Source organism: Salmo salar, chromosome ssa03, assembly GCF_905237065.1.
Source record: "Salmo salar chromosome ssa03, Ssal_v3.1, whole genome shotgun sequence".
In the NCBI taxonomy this organism is placed as follows: domain Eukaryota; kingdom Metazoa; phylum Chordata; class Actinopteri; order Salmoniformes; family Salmonidae; genus Salmo; species Salmo salar.
Window position 1 is genome coordinate 94,075,967 of NC_059444.1, and position 24,381 is coordinate 94,100,347.

Consider the following 24,381-nt stretch of genomic DNA (forward strand, 5'->3'; position numbering starts at 1 on the left):
TTATAGGATGTATATGTGATAAATTACCCAGAATCCACAGGTGTAATAGATAGACATTTCTGAGGGTCTAATTGAACCTTGTGTGAGGAACTTGGTTATAGATGAGGATGAACCAAGTCAGTACTGAGGTACTGGGTGACACGTAATTGAATGTGTTTTATGTATGGTGACCTTACCTGAGGGAAGACACTGGTTTTATGTATGGTGTCCTTACCTGAGGGAAGACACTGGTTTTATGTATGGTGACCTTACCTGAGGAAAGACACTGGTTTTATGTATGGTGACCTTACCTGAGGGAAGACACTGGTTTTATGTATGGTGACCTTACCTGAGGCACTGGTTTATTATGGTGCCTTACCTGAGGGAAGACACTGGTTTTATGTATGGTGACCTTACCTGAGGAAAGACACTGGTTTTATGTATGGTGACCTTACCTGAGGGAAGACACTGGTTTTATGTACGGTGACCTTACCTGAGGGAAGACACTGGTTTTATGTATGGTGACCTTACCTGAGGGAAGACACTGGTTTTATGTATGGTGACCTTACCTGAGGGAAGACACTGGTTTTATGTATGGTGACCTTACCTGAGGGAAGACACTGGTTTTATGTATGGTGACCTTACCTGAGAGAAGACACTGGTTTTATGTATGGTGACCTTACCTGAGAGAAGACACTGGTTTTATGTATGGTGACCTTACCTGAGGGAAGACACTGGTTTTATGTATGGTGACCTTACCTGAGAGAAGACACTGGTTTTATGTATGGTGACCTTACCTGAGGGAAGACACTGGTTTTATGTATGGTGACCTTACCTGAGGGAAGACACTGGTTTTATGTATGGTGACCTTACCTGAGGGAAGACACTGGTTTTATGTACGGTGACCTTACCTGAGGGAAGACACTGGTTTTGTTTTGATATATGTATAATTGGTGGGATTGTAGATTTAATGTGGGACAATTGTTGTATGAGTTGAGTGTATTTGCTAGTCAATATCAATCATTTCTATGTACTGAAATAAATCTAGACTGGTACAGACAACAAGTCTTTAAGACTAGTACCAGAAGGGATACATTTGTGAATTGCGTATTGGGAAAGACATGTTGTGAGTTTCCTCTTGCATTACATCCACGAGAGAGAAGACAGGGAGACCCCCTGTACTGAAGTTAAAATACAATTGACACCAATTGTGGTTATTTACCACACATATGTGGAACCATTTACAGTAGTGTGGTTAGTGAAGGTAAACTAAAGAAGAACAGGGGTTAGAGACAATAGAACTGCGTTGGGTTTATCATCCTATGTTAGGTTCTACTGCCCATATTTGGGGATAGAACTGGGTTTTTCTACACTACCATAGAGATAAGTCACTCAGTCCACATTACATAGAACCTGATTAAAACAAAACCACGGGGCACCATGACAGATCCAACCAAAGGCAGTGCAGAGACAGTGGGTCCCACACCACTGAAGGCTGGGCCTGACCTCTCTGTCACTACCCTGACTGATGCTGACTTGGAGCTTTTCGTTGACGGTTCTGCGTATATAGATCAAACTACAGGGAAGAAACATGCAGGGTTTGGTATTGTGACAATTGATAGACCCACTCACATACAACAACCATTACCAGATACTTTCTCAGCTCAACAGGCTGAACTTTTGGCACTAACCACTGCCTGTAACATGGGAGAAGGGAAAAGGATTACAATAATCTCTGATTCTGCTTAAGCCATAGGAGTTTGTCTCTCCTGGTGTGGTGTCTAGAGGAGTAGGGGTTTGTCTCTCCTGGTGTGGTGTCTAGAGGAGTAGGGGTTTGTCTCTCCTGGTGTGGTGTCTGGAGGAGTAGGAGTTTGTCTCTCCTGGTGTGGTGTCTAGAGGAGTAGGGGTTTGTCTCTCCTGGTGTGGTGTCTAGAGGAGTAGGGGTTTGTCTCTCCTGGTGTGGTGTCTGGAGGAGTAGGGGTTTGTCTCTCCTGGTGTGGTGTCTGGAGGAGTAGGGGTTTGTCTCTCCTGGTGTGGTGTCTAGAGGAGTAGGGGTTTGTCTCTCCTGGTGTGGTGTCTAGAGGAGTAGGGGTTTGTCTCTCCTGGTGTGGTGTCTAGAGGAGTAGGGGTTTGTCTCTCCTGGTGTGGTGTCTAGAGGAGTAGGGGTTTGTCTCTCCTGGTGTGGTGTCTAGAGGAGTAGGGGTTTGTCTCTCCTGGTGTGGTGTCTAGAGGAGTAGGGGTTTGTCTCTCCTGGTGTGGTGTCTAGAGGAGTAGGGGTTTGTCTCTCCTGGTGTGGTGTCTAGAGGAGTAGGGGTTTGTCTCTCCTGGTGTGGTGTCTGGAGGAGTAGGGGTTTGTCTCTCCTGGTGTGGTGTCTAGAGGAGTAGGGGTTTGTCTCTCCTGGTGTGGTGTCTAGAGGAGTAGGGGTTTGTCTCTCCTGGTGTGGTGTCTAGAGGAGTAGGGGTTTGTCTCTCCTGGTGTGGTGTCTAGAGGAGTAGGGGTTTGTCTCTCCTGGTGTGGTGTCTGGAGGAGTAGGGGTTTTCACAATGCTTGTGGAAGTCCTATTCGTAATAGAACTATGGTTTTAGATCTCTTGGAGTCTATGATACTGCCCTCTGCTTTGGCTATTGTGAAGGTTGCTGCTCACACTGGGGGAAAGACTTTGTGAGTATAGGTAACACCATGGCAGATCAGGCTGCTAAATTGGCTGCTTCAAAGTGTCATAGCCACTCCATGTTCTTCTCTGCTACTGATGGGAAAGACACTGATGATTTGGCATCTAAACAGGCTTTGGATGTTGGTTCTCATTTGATATGGCAACAGCGGGGTTGTTAACTTGACCCCGTTTCTAGAATTTGGAGACAGACTGTCTGGCAGACCGTGTCTGCCAGCTTGTCTTATTACCTCCTTCTGCCAAGTGCCCCATGGTATATGGCCCATTTGTCAAGGGGGGGATATGATAGAGGTAATTTCTTTGGATTGGTTTTGTCCAAATTTGACTCAGCATGTGAAACAGTTTCTGTTTCGATGTGCTACGTGCATGCAATTTAACATTGCCAAAGGAACACCTCTGAAACCAGGTCATTTCCCTACATCACGAGGACCATTTGTCCATCTTGCCATGGATTTTATAGATCTTCCAGAAAGAAAAGAAAAGGTACTGTTTAGTTCTTACTGACAGGTTCACCAGGTGGGTGGAGGCATTTCCCACCACACACTGTGATGCTAAGACAGTAGCAAAGCTACTAGTGAGGGAGATAATACCTAGATTTGGTGTTCCTGAGGTTTTATCTGCAGACAATGGTACCCACTTCACTGGTGATGTAGTGAAGCAGGTAGCCATAATGATGGGAGTGGACCAGAGGTTTGTGTCCATCTACCACCCTCAGCGTAATGGGGTTACCGAGAGAGATAACCAATCCATTAAACAAGGGTTAGCTAAGACATGCTACTCCACCAAGAAATCTTGGGTGGATTGTTTACCACTGGTGTTAATGAAAATGCTCAGTAGTGTTAATAAAGGCCTGGGGTGTACACCACATGAAATGTTGACAGGAAGACCCATGAATGTTCCCGCACACAGACCCATGACTGACAGACAAATAGGCCTCACTCTAGCTGAAGTAGAACACTTGGAGTACATGAAAGAGCTAACTACTATTGTCAGATCCCTCCACTCTCACACTAGGAAAGCTCAGGAGGTACCAGGTGAGGACCCCGACGACCTGCCTGTGGAGGTTGGAGACTGGGTCAAAATCCGGGTCCACAAGAGAAAATGGATCCAGTCAAGATGGATGGGGCCGTTCAAGGTAACCATGGCAACACCAACGGCGGTCAGAGTTCAGGACAGGTCCGGCTGGCTTCACCTGTCCCACTGCCAGAAGGTGTTCAGCCCACAGGAGATGATGGAGCCAGACACAGCCTGAAACAAGAGGCAGAAGCAGATGTGAGTCGAGACCAAAGACTTGAAAAAGATGAAGGGCCAGACCAAAGCCCTGAAGAACCAACTGTTTTACATGATCAGCAAGGTTATGTTGTAAATAAACAAACCCTCAGGGGGTATAAGAGAGGGAAGACGACAGCATGAGGTCATTGGTGGTTGACTGTGTTGGCTTATCTACACTACTTGATGGTGTGGGTGAATTCCGGCCACGTCAACACGTGGGTAAAGTTTGTTCGAGACTTAGGTAGAAAAGTGTCCCAACATTTTTATTAAGAATAAAAAACAGAAATATCTTATTTACATAAGTATTCAAAATGTGGAAAAAGTCAAGATGTGGAAAAAGTCAAGGGGTTTGAATACTTTCTGAATGCACTGTATATAGAGATTAGGGTGACATTTCGGACACTCACAGTCAACCAGACATGGGAATTATTGGTTTTCAGACCTACTTCCTGGAAGATCAGGAATGTAAGTTAATATTTTAATACTGTCCGTGTCTTGGCATTTAGCCTCTGGACTGTTGCACCTGATTTTCTATGTGGCCAATCACATCCCTGCATTTTGCAGCAGTTGTGGAAAGCTCATACAAATACGATATGATGGTTGTGGGTTTTGTAGTTCTTGTACATCTTCCACACAAAGCTATGTATTGTATTTGTACTGCTAGGAGACTGCCACATATATAAGCTTATCACACATATGGTCCCATAGAATAGACATCCTGTGGCCATATGTATCAAGTGTCTCGGAGTGCTGATCTAGGATCAGTTTGGCCTTTTATATCAAATTAAATTGTATTTGTCACCTGTGTCGAATACAACAGGTGTAGACCTTACAGTGAAATGCTTACTGACAAGCCCTTAACCAACAACACAGTTTTAAGAAAATACCCCCCCCCAAAAAAAAGTAAGAGATAATAATAACAAATAATTAAAAAGCAGCAGGAAATAACAATAGCGGGGCTATATACAGAGGGTACCAGTACAGAGTCAATGTCAATGTACGAGGGCACCGGTGTCGAGGTAATATTTACACGTAGGTAGAGTTATTAAAGTGGCTATGCATAGATAATAACAGAGTAGCAGCAGCGTTCCGGGGGGGTGCAGATCCTAGATCAGGATGTAATGTTACTGAGGAGACGCTAGGTGGCAGTGTAACTCAGGAGTTCACACTGTACAGTAGAATAATGTAGTATAGACGCTAGGTGGCACCGTAACACAGGCGTTAACGCGGTACTGTAGAATACTGTAGGAGAGAGAGGGTCACAGCAGCAAGATTTGTGACCTGTTGCCACAAGACAAGGGCAACCAGTGAAGAAAAACACCATTGTAAATACACCCCATATTTATGTTTATTTATTTTCCCTTTTGTACTTTAACTAACATAGACATAATATGACATTTGAAATGTCTTTATTCCTGTGGAACTTCTGTGAGTACGTTTACTGTATATTTTTTATTTCACTTTTGTTTACTATCGATTTAACTTGCTTTGGCAATGTTAACATATGTTTCCCATGCCCATAAAGCACTTAAATTTGAACAGTGAGTGAGTGAGTGAGTGAGTGAGTGAGTGAGTGAGTGAGTGAGTGAGTGAGTGAGTGAGTGAGTGAGTGAGTGCCATAAATCATCATCAACACCGAGATACATACATTAACCTTCAGCTTCAACACTGACAGACACTCTCTCTTTCTCTCTCTCTTGATGTCTTTCTCTCGTCCAGTAAGTACAGTGCATTCTGAAATTATTCAGACCCCTTGACTTTTTTCACATTTTGTTACGTTACAGCCTTATTCTAAAATTGATTAAATATTTGTGTTTAACACACAATCTACACACCATACCCCATAATGACAAAGCAAAAACAGGTTTTTAGAAATTTTTGCAAATGTTTTAAGAATAAAAAACATAAATACCTTATTTACATAAGTATTCAGACCCTTTGCTCTGATACTTGAAATTGCGACTTGTCCCGAAGCCACTCCTGCATTTTTTGTCTGTGTGTTTAGGGTCATTGTCCTGTTGAAAGATGAACCTACCACCCAGTCTGAGGTCCTGAGTGCTCTGGAGCAGGTTTTCATCAAGGATCTCTGTACTTTGCTCCGTTCATCTTTCCCTTGATCCTGACTAGTCTCCCAGTTCATGCCGCTGAAAAACATCCCCACATCATGATGCTGCCACCACCATGCTTCACCGTAGGTATGGTGCCAGGTTTCCTCCACACATGACGCTTGGCATTCGGGCCAAAGAGTTCAATCTTGGCAGTCTTTATATACACAGGTGTGTGCCTTTCCAAATCATGTCCAATCAATTGAATTTACCACAGCTGGACTCCAATCAAGTTGTAGAAACATCTCAAGGATGATCAATGGAAACAGGATGCACCTGAGCTCAATTTCAAGTATCTTAGCAAAAGGTCTGAATACTTATGTAAATGTATTTACAGGTATTTGTTTTTATTCTTAATATATTAGCAAAAATGTCTAAAAACCTGTTTTCGCTTTGTCATTATAAGGTATTGTGTGTAATTAAAAAATATATATTGAATCAATTTTAGAATAAGGCTGTAATGTAACAAAATGTGGGAAAAGGGAAAGGGGTGTGAATACTTTCTGAATGCGCTGTATATATGCCTCCTTCAATAGAATGAATACATGGACACGTGTTCAAATGTTCATTTGTTATAAACAAATCAATTTAATCAATTAAAAAAGCTGATCAGCAGTGAGTATTACAGCAGAGATGATAGAACTCCCCAGTGGCCCTGTGGTCTAAGACCCTGCATCTCAGTGCAAGAGGTCTGAGTGACTGAGAGTCGTTGGGTAGGGCATTTAGGCCAGTCTGAGGAAGATCGGTCCCTCTCCTTGTCTCCAGGTCTTTACCTATATAGTGGTGAAAGACTCCAGGATGTTTTGGAGTCGACGATCGAGGAATCAACTCTTTTGTAGTCAAATCTCCACCACTACCTACCTAGGAAGTTTTGTCTTGTCACTGTGGCCTTGGCTTGCTGCAAGCACTTCAAATGCATTTATATATATTTTTAAATAAACACAATATAAATAAAAGCTTTGATTGTTTGTTTGATTGACTGACAGGTAAAGTAGTGATCCACAGAATTGAAACAGCTAGTCATTCACACTGTAATCCATACGTCTTAGTTTCACCTATAGCCCACTGTTATCCATACATATTAATATAGCCTATAGCCTTATTTGGTACTTCTATATCACATTTATACATTACATAGGTACATGAAGTAGACTTTTGAGAAAAACATTGTGTACAGGCTGTGTAGAATACTGTGGTAGTATTGTTTTGGGATAACAGTACTGTGTAGAATACTGTGGTAGTATTGTTTTGGGATAACAGTACTGTGTAGAATACTGTGGTAGTATTGTTTTGGGATAACAGTACTGTGTAGAATACTGTGGTGGTATTATGTTTGGATAACAGTAGTCATTCAGATTCAACCATAATAATAGTAATCAATATGAAGACAGGACTTGGCCTGTTACTACCAGACCTTTGGCATCAACTGAGGGGTTGAGACAGAGAAACAGTCATCATGGTTAGAACTGAACAGTGAGGTCATGTCATGGTTATAACTATGAACAGAGAGGTCATGTCATGGTTATAACTATGAACAGAGGTCATATCATGGTTATAACTATGAACAGAAAGGTCATGTCATGGTTATAACTATGAACAGAGAGGTCATATCATGGTTATAACTATGAACAGAGGTCATATCATGGTTATAACTATGAACAGAGGTCATGTCATGGTTATAACTATGAACAGAGGTCATATCATGGTTATAACTATGAACAGAGGGGTCATATCATGGTTATAACTATGAGCAGAAAGGTCATATCATGGTTATAACTATGAACAGAGAGGTCATATCATGGTTATAACTATGAACAGAGAGGTCATATCATGGTTATAACTATGAACAGAAAGGTCATATCATGGTTATAACTATGAACAGAGAGGTCATATCATGGTTATAACTATGAACAGAGAGGTCATGTCATGGTTATAACTATGAACAGAAAGGTCATATCATGGTTATAACTATGAACAGAGAGGTCATATCATGGTTATAACTATGAACAGAGAGGTCATATCATGGTTATAACTATGAACAGAGAGGTCATATCATGGTTATATCAACTTCTGACAGAGCAGTAATCATGTTAAAAGCCTGCGTCTCAGCCATGCATGGAGTTTGGTTGACTCTGAGGAGAGAGACTTGGTCAATAGGAATGCCCCTTAGACAGTTGTTCGCTGCAATGCAAGTGTGTGAATGACATCTGAGAGGGTAAACAGGTCAAAGCTGTGTGTGTGTGTTTGTGTGTGTATACATTCTGCACCACAGAGGTGTTTGTCCAGCACAGTCTCTCAGTAGCATGTTGACAGTGTGTGTGTGTGTATACATTCTGCACCACAGAGGTGTTTGTCCAGCACAGTCTCTCAGTAGCATGTTACAGTGTGTGTGTGTGTATACATTCTGCACCACAGAGGTGTTTGTCCAGCACAGTCTCTCAGTAGCATGTTACAGTGTGTGTGTGTGTGTATACATTCTGCACCACAGAGGTGTTTGTCCAGCAGTCTCTCAGTAGCATGTTACAGTGTGTGTGTGTGTGTGTATACATTCTGCACCACAGAGGTGTTTGTCCAGCACAGTCTCTCAGTAGCATGTTGACAGTGTGTGTTCTCTTATTTGCTAGATGGTTGGGTGTTTCTTCTCCATTCTAACCACCTGTGAGTTTCTAGCGGTCGAGGTTCTCCTTGGTCGGTCAGTTTGGCAGCGGTCGGCTAAATGCTGTCATGTATTTTTTAATTGAACCTTTATTTAACCAGGTCGTCCCATTGAGTTCAGAAGACTTGTTTTTCCAAAGGAGACCTGGTTCTGTCTTAGTTATTCAACCACGTTCAGACCGCGTTCAGACCACGTTCAGACCACGTTCAGACCGCGTTCAGACCACGTTCAGACCGCGTTCAGACCGCGTTCAGACCGCGTTCAGACCACGTTCAGACCACGTTCAGACCACGTTCAGACCACGTTCAGACCGCGTTCAGACCACGTTCAGACCACGTTCAGACCGCGTTCAGACCACGTTCAGACCGCGTTCAGACCGCGTTCAGACCACGTTCAGACCACGTTCAGACCGCGTTCAGACCACGTTCAGACCGCGTTCAGACCGCGTTCAGACCGCGTTCAGACCACGTTCAGACCACGTTCAGACCGCGTTCAGACCACGTTCAGACCACGTTCAGACCGCGTTCAGACCACGTTCAGACCACGTTCAGACCGCGTTCAGACCACGTTCAGACTACGTTCAGACCGCGTTCAGACCACGTTGGTCTCCTGTTTTGGGGACCATTTAGCCGGACTGGTCTCCACAGTCAGATCAACATCTAGATAATCTGCTGATCCACTGTCCTGAGAAACCTTCTCCTCCTCCTCTCCTCCTCTCTCCTCCTCTCCTTCCTCCTCTCCTTCCTCCTCCTGTTTTCTCGTCTTCCCGCGGAGGCAGAGGCCGGACTTGGCAGGCCCCACCATGGCGAGGAAGATGGCGCCCAGGCCCATTCCCACAGCACAGGAGTAGAAGGCTGAGCCATAGTTCTGGGTCTTGTCCACCAACAGGCCTGGGGAGAAAACACAGGAGGCAACGTCAGAGACGCCTAATGATCTGCCAAGACCCTCCAAGATCATCAGGTTGGCGCAGCAGCAATCAAAACCTTCTAGATTAGTTGGATTACAGACAGACAATGAAAGGATTCACAAAGACAGATATTCAGAGAGGGAGATATGGAGAGACGAAGAGACGGAGAGATGGAGAGGAAGAGATGGAGAGAGGAAGAGAGGGAGAGAGGGAGGGATGGAGAGATGGAGAGAGGGAGAGATGTAGAGACGGAGAAATGGAGAGGAAGAGATGGAGAGAGGAAGAGAGGAAGAGAGGGAGAGAGGGAGAGATGGAGAGGAAGAGATGGAGAGAGGAAGAGACGGAGAGATGGAGAGGAAGAGACGGAGAGAGGGAGAGAGGAAGGGATGGAGAGATGGAGAGAGGGAGAGACGAAGAGAGGAAGAGAGGGAGGGATGGAGAGAGGGAGGGATGGAGAGATGGAGAGAGGGAGAGATGGAGAGATGTAGAGAGGGAGAGAGGGAGGGATGGAGAGATGGAGAGAGGGAGAGATGGAGAGATGGAGAGATGTAGAGAGGGTGAGAGGAAGAGACGGAGAGGGAGAGACGAAGAGAGGAAGAGAGGGAGGGATGGAGAGATGGAGAGAGGGAGGGATGGAGAGATGGAGAGAGGGAGGGATGGAGAGATGGAGAGATGGAGAGATGGAGAGATGTAGAGAGGGAGGGATGGAGAGATGGAGAGATGGAGAGATGGAGAGAGGAAGAGAGGGAGGGATGGAGAGATGGAGAGAGGGAGAGATGAAGAGAGGGAGAGATGGAGAGAGGGAGAGATGGAGAGAGGGAGAGATGGAGAGAGGGAGAGATGTAGAGAGGAAGAGACGTAGAGACGGAGAGAGGGAGAGACGGAGAGAGGGAGAGAGGAAGAGAGGAACAGAGGAAGAGATATAGAGAGGGAGAGATGGAGAGAGGGAGAGATGGAGAGAGGGAGAGATGGAGAGATATAGAGAAGACTATGATCCAGACAGTCAACCATCTAGGGTCTCTTACCCCCCAGCGGTGGTCCGGCCAGCCCAGCAAAGCTCTGGATACAGACATAGACCCCCACGGACGAGGGCATCCTCTCTATGCCCACCACGTCGTCCTCTGCCAGCATGGGGATGTGTGTAGAACCCACGGTGCCCATCAGGAAGCCATAGAGACAGCAGCAGGCTGCCAGGCCCCAGAACTCAGTCACCAGGGTGAAGGCAAGCAGCACCAGACACAGCAGAACTACACATCCCAGAAGCACCTGGGTCTTACGCATCCGCACCTTGTTTAAAATGACCCCGATGGACAGGCGCCCGCAGACCTCGGACACCGCCATTACAGAGAGCATGTAGGCCGACTTTTCTGGGTGGACGCCGCGGCTCTTACTGAGTTCTATGATGTAAAGTGACGGGGCGAAGAACCCCAGCGTGGCGAAGAGGCCAAACAGAGAGTAGCAGATGAACGCTCCATCTTTTAACACCGCAAAGTCTAGGAGTTTAGGTCTGGAGGGTTGGACAAGGGGACCCGCCTCACCCTGCTCTTTCTCCCCAGCCTCCAGCTGATTCTGTGGGGTTCCAAGGGTTGCCTGTCCCCCTGGTTCTTCTCCCCCTGGTCCTCCACGAGGGCCCGGGTCTCAGAGGGGTCCTGCGTGGCTGTGGTGGCCCGGAGGTCAGCACTGGAGGCAGACAGAGAGGTGACCCCGGAATCCCCTGACTCCTCAGACTCCCCGGAGCTAACGTTGGTCTGAGTGTCCTCATTCTCCAGCTCATAGACCGTCTGCAGCTTAACGGACAGCTTCTCCTTATTGGACACCTCCCCTGACACTTCCTGGTCAGGCCTGATGATGATTGGTCGAAGCAGAGCGCCGCAGCCAATCACGGAGGCCTGCATGAGACCGATGACAATGAGGCAGTGACGCCAGCCGATGATCTCCTTCAAGGCCATGAAGGCTGCAGAGGAGAGGAGATGTGTGCTTTTAAATGACTGGTGGAAACATTCAAAAGTCCTGTTTTTTAACGCTCCTCCACAATGCTTCAGGTTTTATTTATAGAACAGTATCAGTCACTATATCTGCCTTTAAGATTCATTAGTCTGTGTCTGAAATGGCGCCCTATTCCCTATATAGCACCCTACACCCTATGGGCCCTGGTCAAAAGTAGTGCACTATATAGGGAATAGGGTGTCATTGGGCCCTGGTCAAAAGTAGTGCACTATATAGGGAATAGGGTGTCATTGGGCCCTGGTCAAAAGTAGTGCACTGTATAGGGAATAGGGTGTCATTGGGCCCTGGTCAAAAGTAGTGCACTATATAGGGAATAGGGTGTCATTGGGCCCTGGTCAAAAGTAGTGCACTATATAGGGAATAGGGTGTCATTGGGCCCTGGTCAAAAGTAGTGCACTATATAGGGAATAGGGTGTCATTGGGCCCTGGTCAAAAGTAGTGCACTGTATAGGGAATAGGGTGTCATTGGGCACTGGTCAAAAGTAGTGCACTATATAGGGAATAAGGTGCCATTTCGGACACACATGAAACCGCAACGTACCTGGTGCGAAGGCAAACATGGCAAAGGACTCCCCTGAGGAGGCCAAGGCGGTGACCAGGGACCTCCTTCTGTTGAAGTACTGAGACAGGATGGTGACGGTGGGCAGGAAGGTCAGGCAGTACCCCAGACCTGGACACATTAGAAAATGGCAACACATTATTGTTCACGCAATCTGGAAATCACATGATTAACATAAAACCAAACAACATGAAAACACGATTACAAGAGTACCTTGTCATCAAGATCATGTCAAATAACGTTTACAAAGTGAATACAGTCACTGTGCAAAATGCTGTTGACGGTTTCACGTTTCAGTCCATGTCTTAGATATATACACATCATTGGTCCAGCACAGGACACACAGAGGGGTGTGACAGCCACTGGCACTGCAGCAAGGTCAGGGGTCAGAGGTCAGAGGTCAGGGCTGACAGGTCACTCTGATGTCAGAGGTCAGGGTTGATAGGTCACTCAGGCTTGTTGTCGTGGTGACTGCTGAAAGAGGACGCAGTTAAAAACAAAGAGAAGAAGAGAGAAGACAGAGGTTGTTAAGTTAGCTGCTGTCTGTTTTAAAGGAAGGTGAAGAGTTATTTAGTGGGACAGCTAGCAGTGCTTCGTTCTGTAAAAGAAAAGTTATTTGGATCGGATCTGAAAGGAAATATTGGTTTATTTTGGACAATTTGGGGAATTGTGATTTTTCTGTTGTGCAAATCTGTCCTACAGACTCAAGATGGGGGAGTTTAGGCCACATTGATACCACACGTTTCATTCATATCTTTCCATCTGAATTGAATAAAGCTTTGACAGTGGGGTTGGGAGTTTTTACCCCACAAACACAGGCCAGGTCTGGAAGAGACAGACATCAATCAGCCTCATGCACTGCTAGGAGTCCCTTGTTTCATTCAGATCTTTTTCAGCTGGAATTCTAAGCATGAATGTAACAGCTAAACATAGATCATTATTCTCCTAACATGTTCAAGGTGTTTCTAATGAATTTCACATATGTATCACAAGATAGACCATTGCAGGAAGCATGAAGTACTGGTGTGTGAGTGAGTGAGTGAGTGAGTGAGTGAGTGAGTGAGTGAGTGAGTGAGTGAGTGAGTGAGTGAGTGAGTGAGTGAGTGAGTGAGTGAGTGAGTGAGTGAGTGAGTGAGTGAGTGAGTGAGTGAGTGAGTGAGTGAGTGAGTGAGTGAGTGAGTGAGTGAGTGAGTGAGTGAGTGAGTGAGTGAGTGTGTGAGTGTGTGTGTGAGTGAGTGAGTGTGTGAGTGAGTGAGTGAGTGAGTGAGTGAGTGAGTGAGTGAATGAGTGAATGAGTGTGTGTGTGTATAAAGTAGTTAGATCGTTACCTGAGACGATGCCGATGGTGACGTACATCTCGTTGATGGAGGAGACGAAAGCAGAGCTGATGGTACCCAGACTGATCAGAAAACCCCCCAACATCACTACGGGACGGTACCCAAACCGGTTACTGAGCACCGTGGACAGAGGGGCTGGAGGGAGAGAGGGGGGAGAGGAGAGAGGGGGAAGAGGAGAGAGGGGGAAAAGAGAGAGAGAGAGAGGGGGAAGAGGAGTGAGGAGGAGAGAGGGGGAAGAGGAGAGAGGGGGAAAAGAGAGAGAGAGAGAGGGGGAAGAGGAGTGAGGGGGAGAGAGGGGGAAGAGGAGAGAGGGGGAAGAGGAGAGAGGGGGAAAAGAGAGAGAGAGAGAGGGGGAAGAGGAGTGAGGGGAGAGAGGGGGGAGAGGAGAGAGGGGAAGAGGAGAGAGGGGGAGAAGAGAGAGAGAGAGGGAGAGAGGAGAGGAGAAAGAGAGAGGGGGAAGAGGAGGAGAGGGAGAGAGAGAGAGGGGGAAGAGGAGAGAGAGGAGAGAGAGGGAGAAGAGAGAGAGAGAGGGGAGAGGAGAGGGAGAGAGGGGAAGAGGAGAGAGAGAGGGAGAGAGGGGGAAGAGGAGGAGGGGGAGAGAGAGGGGAGAGAGAGAGAGGGGGAAGAGAGAGGAGAGAGAGAGAGGGGAAGAGGAGAGAGGGGAGAGGGGGAAGAGGAGAGAGGGGGGAAAGAGAGAGAGAGAGGGGGAAGAGGAGTGAGGGGGAGAGAGGGGGAAGAGGAGAGAGGGGGAAGAGGAGAGAGGGGAGAAAGAGAGAGAGAGAGAGGGGGAAGAGGAGTGAGGGGGAGAAAGAGAGAGGGGGGAAGAGGAGAGAGAAGGGGAAGAGGAGAAAGGGGAGAGAGGGAGAAGAGAAGAGAGGGGGAAGAGGAGAGAGGGAGAGAGGGGGAAGAGGGGAGGGAGAGAGAGGGAAGAGAAGAGGGAGAGGGAGAGAGGGGGAAGAGGAGAGGGAGAGGGAGAGAGAGGGAAGAGGAGAGAGAGGGAGAGGGAGAGAGGGGGAAGAGGAGAGAGGGGAAGAGGAGAAGGGGAGAGAGGGGGAAGAGGAGAGAGGGGAGAGAGGGGGAAGAGGAGAGAGGGGGAGAAAGAGAGAGGAGAAAGAGGAGAGAGGGGGAGAGAAGGGGAAGAGGAGAAAGGGGGAGAGAGGGAGAAGAGGAGAGAGGGGGAAGAGGAGAGAGGGAGAGAGGGGGAAGAGGAGAGAGGGAGAGAGGGGGAAGAGGAGAGAGGGGGAAAGAGAGAGAGAGAGAGGGGGAAGAGGAGAGAGGGGGAGAGAGGGGGAAGAGGAGAGAGGGGAGAGGAGAGAGGGGGAAGAGAGAGAGAGAGAGGGGGAAGAGGAGTGAGGGGGAGAGAGGGGGAGAGGAGAGAGGGGAGAGAGAGAGAGAGAGAGGGGAAGAGGAGAGAGGGGGGAGAAAGAGAGAGGGGGAAGAGGAGAGAGGGGGAGAGAAGGGGAAGAGGAGAAAGGGGAGAGAGGGAAGAGAAGAGAGGGGGAAGAGGAGAGAGGGAGAGAGGGGGAAGAGGGAGGGAGAGAGAGGGAAGAGAAGAGGGAGAGGGAGAGAGGGGGAAGAGGAGAGGGAGAGGGAGAGAGAGGAAGAGGAGAGGAGAGGGAGAGGGAGAGAGGGGGAAGAGGAGAGAGGGAAGAGGAGAAGGGGAGAGAGGGGGAAGAGGAGAGAGGGGAGAGAGGGGGAAGAGGAGAGAGGGGGAGAAAGAGAGAGGAGAAAGAGGAGAGAGGGGGAGAGAAGGGGAAGAGGAGAAAGGGGGAGAGAGGGAGAAGAGGAGAGAGGGGGGAAGAGGAGAGAGGGAGAGAGGGGGAAGAGGAGAGGGAGAGAGGGGGAAGAGGAGAGGGAGAGAGGGGGAAGAGGAGAGGGAGAGGGGGAAGAGGAGAGGGAGAGGGAGAGAGGGGGAAGAGGAGAGAGGGGAAGAGGAGAGAGGGGAGAAAGGGAGAGAGGGGGAAGAGGAGAAGGGGAGAGAGGGGGAAGAGAGAGAGAGAGGGGGAAGAGGAGAGAGGGGGAGAAAGAGAGAGGGGAAGAGGAGAGAGGGGGAGAGAAGGGGAAGAGGAGAAAGGGGGAGAGGGGGAAGAGGAGAGGGAGAGGGAGAGAGGGGGAAGAGGAGAGGGAGAGGGAGAGAGGGGGAAGAGGAGAGGGAGAGGGAGAGAGGGGGAAGAGGAGAGGGAGAGGGAGAGGGGGAAGAGGAGAGGGAAAGGGAGAGAGGGGGAAGAGGAGAAAGGGGGAGAGGGGGAAGAGGAGAAAGGGGGAGAGGGGGAAGAGGAGAGAGGGGTTAGAGAGGATTGTTAGTTTTACTACAGACATGTTTTTCATTTACCTTATACACTATTTAATGAAGTAGTTGATTGACACAGTTCAGTGAGTAGGACAGATTCTGTGTCTAAATACTGTTCACACAACTTTACTGGCCCATATTCATAAAGCCTCTTATACGAGCGCTGATCTGGGATCAGGACCCCTGTCCATAAAAATCTGATCCATTATGATCTAAAAGGCAAAACTATTCCTAGATCAGCACTGCTACCCTGATCCTAGACCTATGAAGACGATGATAAAGAGGCTCCACCTGTGAAGGTAATGATGAGGATGACTAAGAGGCTCTCTCTGAACCACCTGTGAAGGTGAGGATGACTAAGAGGCTCTCTCTGAACCACCTGTGAAGGTGAGGATGACTAAGAGGCTCTCTCTGAACCACCTGTGAAGGTGAGGATGACTAAGAGGCTCTCTCTGAACCACCTGTGAAGGTGAGGATCATTTAAGAGGCTCTCTCTGAACCACCTGTGAAGGTGAGGATGATTAAGAGGCTCTCTCTGAACCACCTGTGAAGGTGAGGATGATTAAGAGGCTCTTTCTGAACCACCTGTGAAGGTAAGGATGATTAAGATGCTCTCTCTGACCCACCTGTGAAGCTGAAGATGCTCTCTCTGACCCACCTGTGAAGATGCTCTCTCTGACCCACCTGTGAATGTGAGGATGAAGACGCAGATTGCGATGACCCAGGATACTCTGCTGTTGCTCTCCCCAAACTCTGTCATGAGGTCCTCGAGGAACACCCCCAGAGACTTGATGGTCCCGTAAGTAAACACCTCAACGAAGAAGAAGGCCACGGCCACCGCCCAGCCCCAGCCTCCGTCTGGCACCGCCTCGTACACACATGGACCCCTGCACCCCCCGGACCCCCGCACCGCTGACTTTAACCCCCGCATGGCTGGGTCTGAGCACCTGGGAGAGAGGGACAGAGTGTCAATCAGGGAACTTTTAAAGTTTCTTCAAGTGTAGTCAAGCGCTATGATGAAACTGGCTCTCATGAGGACCGACACAGGAAAGGAAGACCCAGAGTTCCCTCTGCTGCAGAGGATAAGTTCATTACAGTTACCAGCCTCAGAAATCGGCAATTAACTTCACCTCAGAAAACAGACACATCTCAACATCAACTTTTCAGAGGAGACTGTGTGAATCAGGCCTTCATGGTCAAATTGCTGCAAAGAAACCACTATTAAAGGACACCAATAAGAAGAAGACACTTGCTTGGGCCAATAAACACAAGCAATGGACATTAGACCGGTGGAAATCTGTCCTTTGGCCTGATGAGTCCAAATTTTAGATTTTTGGTTCCAACTGCCTCGTCTTTGTGAGACGCAGAGCAAGTGAACGGATGATCTCTGCATGGGTGGTTCCCACCGTGAAGCATGGAGGAGGAGGTGTGATGGTGTGGGGGAGCTGGTGACACTGTCTGTGATTTATTTAGAATTCAAGGCACACTTAACGAGCATGGCTACCACAGCATTCTGCAGCAACACGCCATCCCATCTGGTTTGCACTTAACGGGATTATCATTTGTTTTTCAACAGGACAATGACCCAACACATCTCCACGCTGTGTAAGGGCTATTTGACCAAAAAGGAGAGTGATGGAGTGCTGCATCAGATGACCTGGCCTCCACAATCACCCAACCTCAACCCAATTGAGATGGTTTGGGATGAATTGGACCGCAGAGTGAAGGAAAAGCAGCCAACAAGTGCTCAGCATATGTGGGAACTCCTTCAAGACTGTTGGAAAAGCCTTCAAGGTAACTACCTCATGAAGCTGGTTAAGAGAATGCAAAGAGTGTGCAACGCTGTCATCAAGGCAAAGGGTGGCTACTTTGAAGAATCTAAAATCTAAAATACACTGCTCAAAAAAATAAAGGGAACACTTAAACAACACATCCTAGATCTGAATGAAAGAAATAATCTTATTAAATACTTTTTTCTTTACATAGTTGAATGTGCTGACAACAAAATCACACAAAAATAATCAATGGAAATCCAATTTATCAACCCATGGAGGTCTGGATTTGGAGTCACACTCAAAATTAAAGTGGAAAACCACACTACAGTCTGATCCAACTTTGATGTAATGTCCTTAAAACAAGTCAAAATGAGGCTCAGTGGTGTGTGTGGCCTCCACGTGCCTGTATGACCTCCGTACAACGCCTGGGCATGCTCCTGATAAGGTGGCGGATGGTCTCCTGAGGGATCTCCTCCCAGACCTGGACTAAAGCATCCGCCAACTTCTGGACAGTCTGTGGTGCAACGTGGCGTTGGTGGATGGAGCGAGACATGATGTCCCAGATGTGCTCAATTGGATTCAGGTCTGGGGAACGGGCGGGCCAGTCCATAGCATCAATGCCTTCCTCTTGCAGGAACTGCTGACACACTCCAGCCACATGAGGTCTAGCATTGTCTTGCATTAGGAGGAACCCAGGGCCAACCGCACCAGCATATGGTCTCACAAGGGGTCTGAGGATCTCATCTCGGTACCTAATGGCAGTCAGGCTACCTCTGGCGAGGGCTGTGCGGCCCCCCAAAGAAATGCCACCCCACACCATGACTGACCCACTGCCAAACGGGTCATGCTGGAGGATGTTGCAGGCAGCAGAACGTTCTCCACGGTGTCTCCAGACTCTGTCACGTCTGTCACTGTGTTCAGTGTGAACCTGCTTTCATCTGGTGTTCTCTGGCAAATGCCAAACGTCCTGCACTGTGTTGGGCTGTAAGCACAACCCCCACCTGTGGACGTTGGGCCCTCATACCACCCTCATGGAGTCTGTTTCTGACCGTTTGAGCAGACACATGCACATTTGTGGCCTGCTGGAGGTCATTTTGCAGGGCTCTGGCAGTGCTCCTCCTGCTCCTCCTTGCACAAAGGCGGAGGTAACGGTCCTGCTGCTGGGTTGTTGCCCTCCTACGGCCTCCTCCACGTCTCCTGATGTACTAGCCTGTCTCCTGGTAGCGCCTCCATGCTCTGGACACTACGCTGACAGACACAGCAAACCTTCTTGCCACAGCTCGCATTGATGTGCCATCCTGGATGAGCTGCACTACCTGAGCCACTTGTGTGGGTTGTAGACTTCGTCTCATGCTACCACTAGAGTGAAAGCACCGCCAGCATTCAAAAGTGACCAAAACATCAACCAGGAAGCATAGGAACTGAGAAGTGGTCTGTGGTCTCCACCTGCAGAACCACTCCTTTATTGGGGGTGTCTTGCTTATTGCCTATAATTTCCACCTGTTGTCTATTCCATTTGCACAACAGCATGTGAAATGTATTGTCAATCAGTGTTGCTTCCTAAGTGGACAGTTTGATTTCACAGAAGTGTGATTGACTTGGAGTTACATTGTGTTGTTTAAGTGTTCCCTTTATTTTTTTGAGCAGTATATATGATGATTTGTTTAACACTTTTTTGGTTACTACATGATTCCATATGTTATTTCATAGATTTTATGTCTTCACAGTTATTCTACAATGTAGAAAATAGTGTGTGTGTATATTGAGTGTAAAAAAACATTAAGAACACCTGCTCTTTCCATGAAATAGACTGACCAAGTTAGAGGTCGACCGATTATGATTTTTTTCAACGCCGATACCGATACCGATTATTGGAGGGCCCCCAAAAAAAAGCCGATACCGGTTAATAATGACAATTACAACAATACTGAACACTTATTTTAACTTAATATAATACATCAATAAAATCAATTTAGCCTCAAATAAATAATGAAACATGTTCAATTTGGTTTAAATAATGCAAAAACAAAGTGTTGGAGAAGAAAGTAAAAGTGCAATATGTGCATGTAAGAAAGCTAACGTTTAAGTTCCTTGCTCAGAACATGAAAACATATGAAAGCTGGTGGTTCCTTTTAACATGAGTCTTCAATATTCCCAGGTAAGAAGTTTTAGGTTGTAGTTATTATAGGAATTATAGGACTATTTCTCTCTATACGATTTGTATTTCATATACCTTTGACTATTGGATGTTCTTATAGGCACTTTAGTATTGCCAGTGTAACAGTATAGCTTCCATCCCTCTCCTCGCTCCTACCTGGCCTCGAACCAGGAACACATCGACAACAGCCACCCTCGAAGCAGCGTTACCCATACAGAGCACGGGGAACAACTACTCCAAGTCTCAGAGCGAGTGACGTTTGAAACACTATTAGCGCGCACCCCGCTAACTAGCTAGCCATTTCACATGGGTTACACTAGCCTAATCTTGGGAGTTGATAGGCTTGAAGTCATAAACAGCGCAATGCATTGCGAAGAGCTGCTGGCAAAACGCACAAACGTGCTGTTTGAATGAATGCTTACGAGCCTGCTGGTGCCTACCACCGCTCAGTCAGACTGCTCTATCAAATCATAGACTTAATTATAATATAATAAACACACAGAAATACGAGCCTTAGGTCATTAATATGGTCGAATCCGGAAACTATCATCTCGAAAACAAAACGTTTTTTCTTTCAGTGAAATAAGGAACCGTTCCATATTTTATCTAACGGGTGGCATCCCTAAGTCTAAATATTCCTGTTACATTGCACAACCTTCAATGTTATGTCATAATTACGTAACATTCTGGCAAATTAGTTCGCAACAAGCCAGGCGGCCCAAACTGTTGCATATACCCTGACTCTGCATGCAATGAACGCTAGAGATGTGACACAATTTCATGTTAGCAGGCAATATTAACTAAATATGCAGGTTTAAAAATATATACTTGTGTATTGATTTTAAAGAAAGGCATTGATGTTTATGGTCTGGTACATTTGTGCAACGACAGCGCTTTTTTTGCAAATGCGCTTGTTAAATCATCACCCGTTTGTCGAAGTAGGCTGTGATTCGATGATAAATTAACAGGCACCGCATCGATTATATGCAACGCAGGACACGTTAGATAACCTAGTAATATCATCAACCATGTGTAGTTAACTAGTGATTATGTTAAGATTGATAGTTTTTGACACAAACTTTTTTTTCATCCCCGAAAATGTCCACTTGGATGGCCCAACTAAGAATTTTCTATACAGAAAAAAACCTGTAATTAGCTCCAATTCGTGTCAGATGAACAGTAACAGCTAGCACTCTAAATGTTCCTGTAGTCTTCCAGTCATTGTGCTAACGCTAGTTAGCATTGGCTCAGTTAGCATTGGCTCATAAAACCACCTATAACTTCCTTTATACTGGACGCAAAGACATACAAATGGTATCCATTATGGTATTCTGTTGCAGCTAGCAATATTCATAAAGTAATTATTTTTCACCTAAAAAAATCCCCCAAAATATTTATTAAGAAAACAACAACGCGGAAGCCCTGCAGTACCTCCGTGGACCCATAGGGTCACAGACCCCAGTTTGAAAACCCCTAGGCTACTACTGGTAAGTCATCACTAAGCAACACTCTGGCCTTACATTTACATTTTAGTCATTTAGCAGACGCTCTTATCCAGAGCGACTTACAGTAGTGAATGCATACATTTCATACATTTTTTTTTTTTCCATACTGGTCCCCTGTGGGAATCAAACCCACAACCCTGGCATTGCAAACACCATGCTCTACCAACTGAGTGAGCATCACAGCTTGCTTGGCAGCTGAGTGAGTTGGCCACATAGGGTGAGTGAGTTGTTCACATAGGGTGAGTGAGTTGTTCACATAGGGTGAGTGAGTTGTTCACATAGGGTGAGTGAGTTGTTCACATAGGGTGAGTGAGTTGTTCACATAGGGTGAGTGAGTTGTTCACATAGGGTGAGTGAGTTGTTCACATAGGGTGAGTGAGTTGTTCACATAGGGTGAGTGTGTTGTTCACATAGGGTGAGTGAGTTGTTCACATAGGGTGAGTGATAGGGTGAGTGAGTTGTTCACATAGGGTGAGTGAGTTGTTCACGTAGGGTGAGTGAGTTGTTCACATAGGGTGAGTGAGTTGTTCACATAGGGTGAGTGAGTTGTTCACATAGGGTGAGTGAGTTGTTCACATAGGGTGAGTGAGTTGTTCACATAGGGTGAGTGAGTTGTTCACATAGGATGAGTGAGTTGTTCACATAGGGTAAGTGAGTTGTTCACATAGGGTGAGTGAGTTGTTCACATAGGGTGAGTGAGTTGTTCACATAGGGTGAGTGAGTTGTTCACATAGGGTGAGTGAGTTGTTCACATAGGGTGAGTGTGTTGTTCACATAGGGTGAGTGTGTTGTTCACATAGGGTGAGTGAGTTGTTCACATAGGGTGAGTGAGTTGTTCACATAGGGTGAGTGAGTTGTTCACATAGGGTGAGTGTGTTGTTCACATAGGGTGAGTGAGTTGTTCACATAGGGTGAGTGAGTTGTTCACATAGGGTGAGTGTGTTGTTCACATAGGGTGAGTGAGTTGTTCACATAGGGTGAGTGAGTTGTTCACATAGGGTGAGTGAGTTGGCCACATAGGGTGAGTGAGTTGTTCACATAGGGTGAGTGAGTTGTTCACATAGGGTGAGTGAGTTGTTCACATAGGATGAGTGAGTTGTTCACATAGGGTGAGTGAGTTGTTCACATAGGGTGAGTGAGTTGTTCACATAGGGTGAGTGAGTTGTTCACATAGGGTGAGTGAGTTGTTCACATAGGATGAGTGAGTTGTTCACATAGGGTAAGTGAGTTGTTCACATAGGGTGAGTGTGTTGTTCACATAGGGTGAGTGAGTTGTTCACATAGGGTGAGTGAGTTGTTCACATAGGGTGAGTGAGTTGTTCACATAGGGTGAGTGTGTTGTTCACATAGTGTGAGTGAGTTGTTCACATAGGGTGAGTGTGTTGTTCACATAGGGTGAGTGAGTTGTTCACATAGGGTGAGTGTGTTGTTCACATAGTGTGAGTGAGTTGTTCACATAGGGTGAGTGAGTTGTTCACATAGGGTGAGTGAGTTGTTCACATAGGGTGAGTGTGTTGTTCACATAGGGTGAGTGAGTTGTTTACATAGGGTGAGTGAGTTCACGTTGAAATATAAAATACTTACCAACAGAGCGACGATCAGTCTAGTCAGAAAAATAATCGACACAGAATAGTCGACTGTCGAATATAATGAACAGGTTTTAATGGCAAAATGAGCAGCTAGTTTATCGGTATGTTCTTTCTATGTTCTCCCTATAACGTTAGTCTACCAGCTCTGTCTCTTCCGCTTCCGACCAGACGAATAGATGTCCAGGACTAAAGCAACATCTTTTTAAGCCTGATGTAAAAATGTCCTCTTGTCCGATCCACAAGGAGAATCATAGATGATTATGTTTCCCTGGTTACTGTATCTGTCCTCTCTTTCTTCAAGGCCTAAAACACATCTGTTTCTTCTGTTAAGTAAATCAACCGTTTCCTTATTTCCTTACCGTTTTGTCAGCTCTTTATAGCCTACCGGCTCGAGCCGGTCTTCAAGCGGGGGCGCGCAAATACTGCTGTAGCCTTTTTCTCAAGAGCGCGCAGCCCTGCGTTATGCTTCCATGACACTGAGCGTTATCACACTTCAATACCATTAGATCTGTGAAGTAGTCTGTAGGCCTACGCCTACGTGGACAAAAGTAGTCTACTGGATGTATATTATAATACTATTATCTACTTCACTTGCTTTGGCAATGTCAACATATGTTTCCAATGTCAATAAAGCCCCTTAAATTGAAATTGAAGACAGATAAATTATATCCTTATCTCTCTTATTATTGTATGAATAAAAAAACAGAGTAACACGCATTACATTTTAGGCAAATTAATGAATTGCGGTTCTATGTATTTTTACTGGTAGCCAATGCCTGTTTTGGTAGCGCCTTCACTCCAGTGACGTAGCCTACTCTGGGGTTTTTGTCGAGAGCGCGCTCTTCGGAGAGCAGACTGATGAAATAGCCTTTCCAGGAGCGCACATGTAGCCAGAGACTCCCTGTCTGGGTGGAACAGGTTTATTCCAGTTCTGAGCCAACAACACTCACTTATACAACATTTAATATCGCAATAACAACCTTATCTAACCGGTGTTTTGCTAACAGAAATCGATATGAAATAGCTAGGGATGAGGGTAATTCTCCAACAAGGCACGTGTATAGATGTTCCGTCCTGTGTGAATGTAGGTAGTGGGTCTTCATAGGCCCCACCCCAGTATTATAGGTTAGAGACCCCATTCTTAGCTTGTCACTAGTTACCACAGCCATTTTTGGTCTTAATTTAAGATTAGGTTAGGCATAACGTTAGCTGTGTGGTTAATGTTTGGGTTAAGATTAGGGTTAGGTTTTTACATCAGATTTTAAAAAGATACATTGTAGAAATAGGCGGGGTTTATGACTCTGTGATTGTGTTAACTAGTGACGACCTTTGTCTTGTCCTCAGATGACGTTGCAGTGAGCCACAACCAGGATAGATTATAGACTATCGCTAAAAGTCCACTGTGTACCCTATAGCCTAGTTCTCTAGGCTAGGTTCATTCCAAACATACTGTATTTAATGTGGGAATCCTCAAATTCCGATGTACTGTAAAATAGACTATTGATTGTGTGATTTGAGTCAGTATTAGCAATGGCATCATATACCAGGGAGGACATAGACATTCTGTGTC

The 24,381-nt window shown here is 46.4% G+C and overlaps 1 protein-coding gene across 1 annotated transcript; it reads right to left on the reverse strand.

Moving 5' to 3' along the window:
* Window positions 1-6,584: 6,584 nt before the first annotated feature.
* On the reverse strand, window positions 6,585-23,222 carry LOC106593002 (monocarboxylate transporter 7). The gene is made up of 7 exons (XM_045715846.1): window positions 22,807-23,222; window positions 16,469-16,731; window positions 13,486-13,629; window positions 12,140-12,268; window positions 11,217-11,545; window positions 10,617-11,139; window positions 6,585-9,574 (listed from the first exon to the last, which is right to left on the reverse strand). Exons 2-7 carry the CDS (start codon window positions 16,713-16,715, stop codon window positions 9,276-9,278), a joined length of 1,671 nt encoding a protein of 556 aa, XP_045571802.1. The 5' UTR covers window positions 16,716-16,731; window positions 22,807-23,222; the 3' UTR covers window positions 6,585-9,275.
* Between the last annotated feature and the right edge of the window lie 1,159 nt (window positions 23,223-24,381).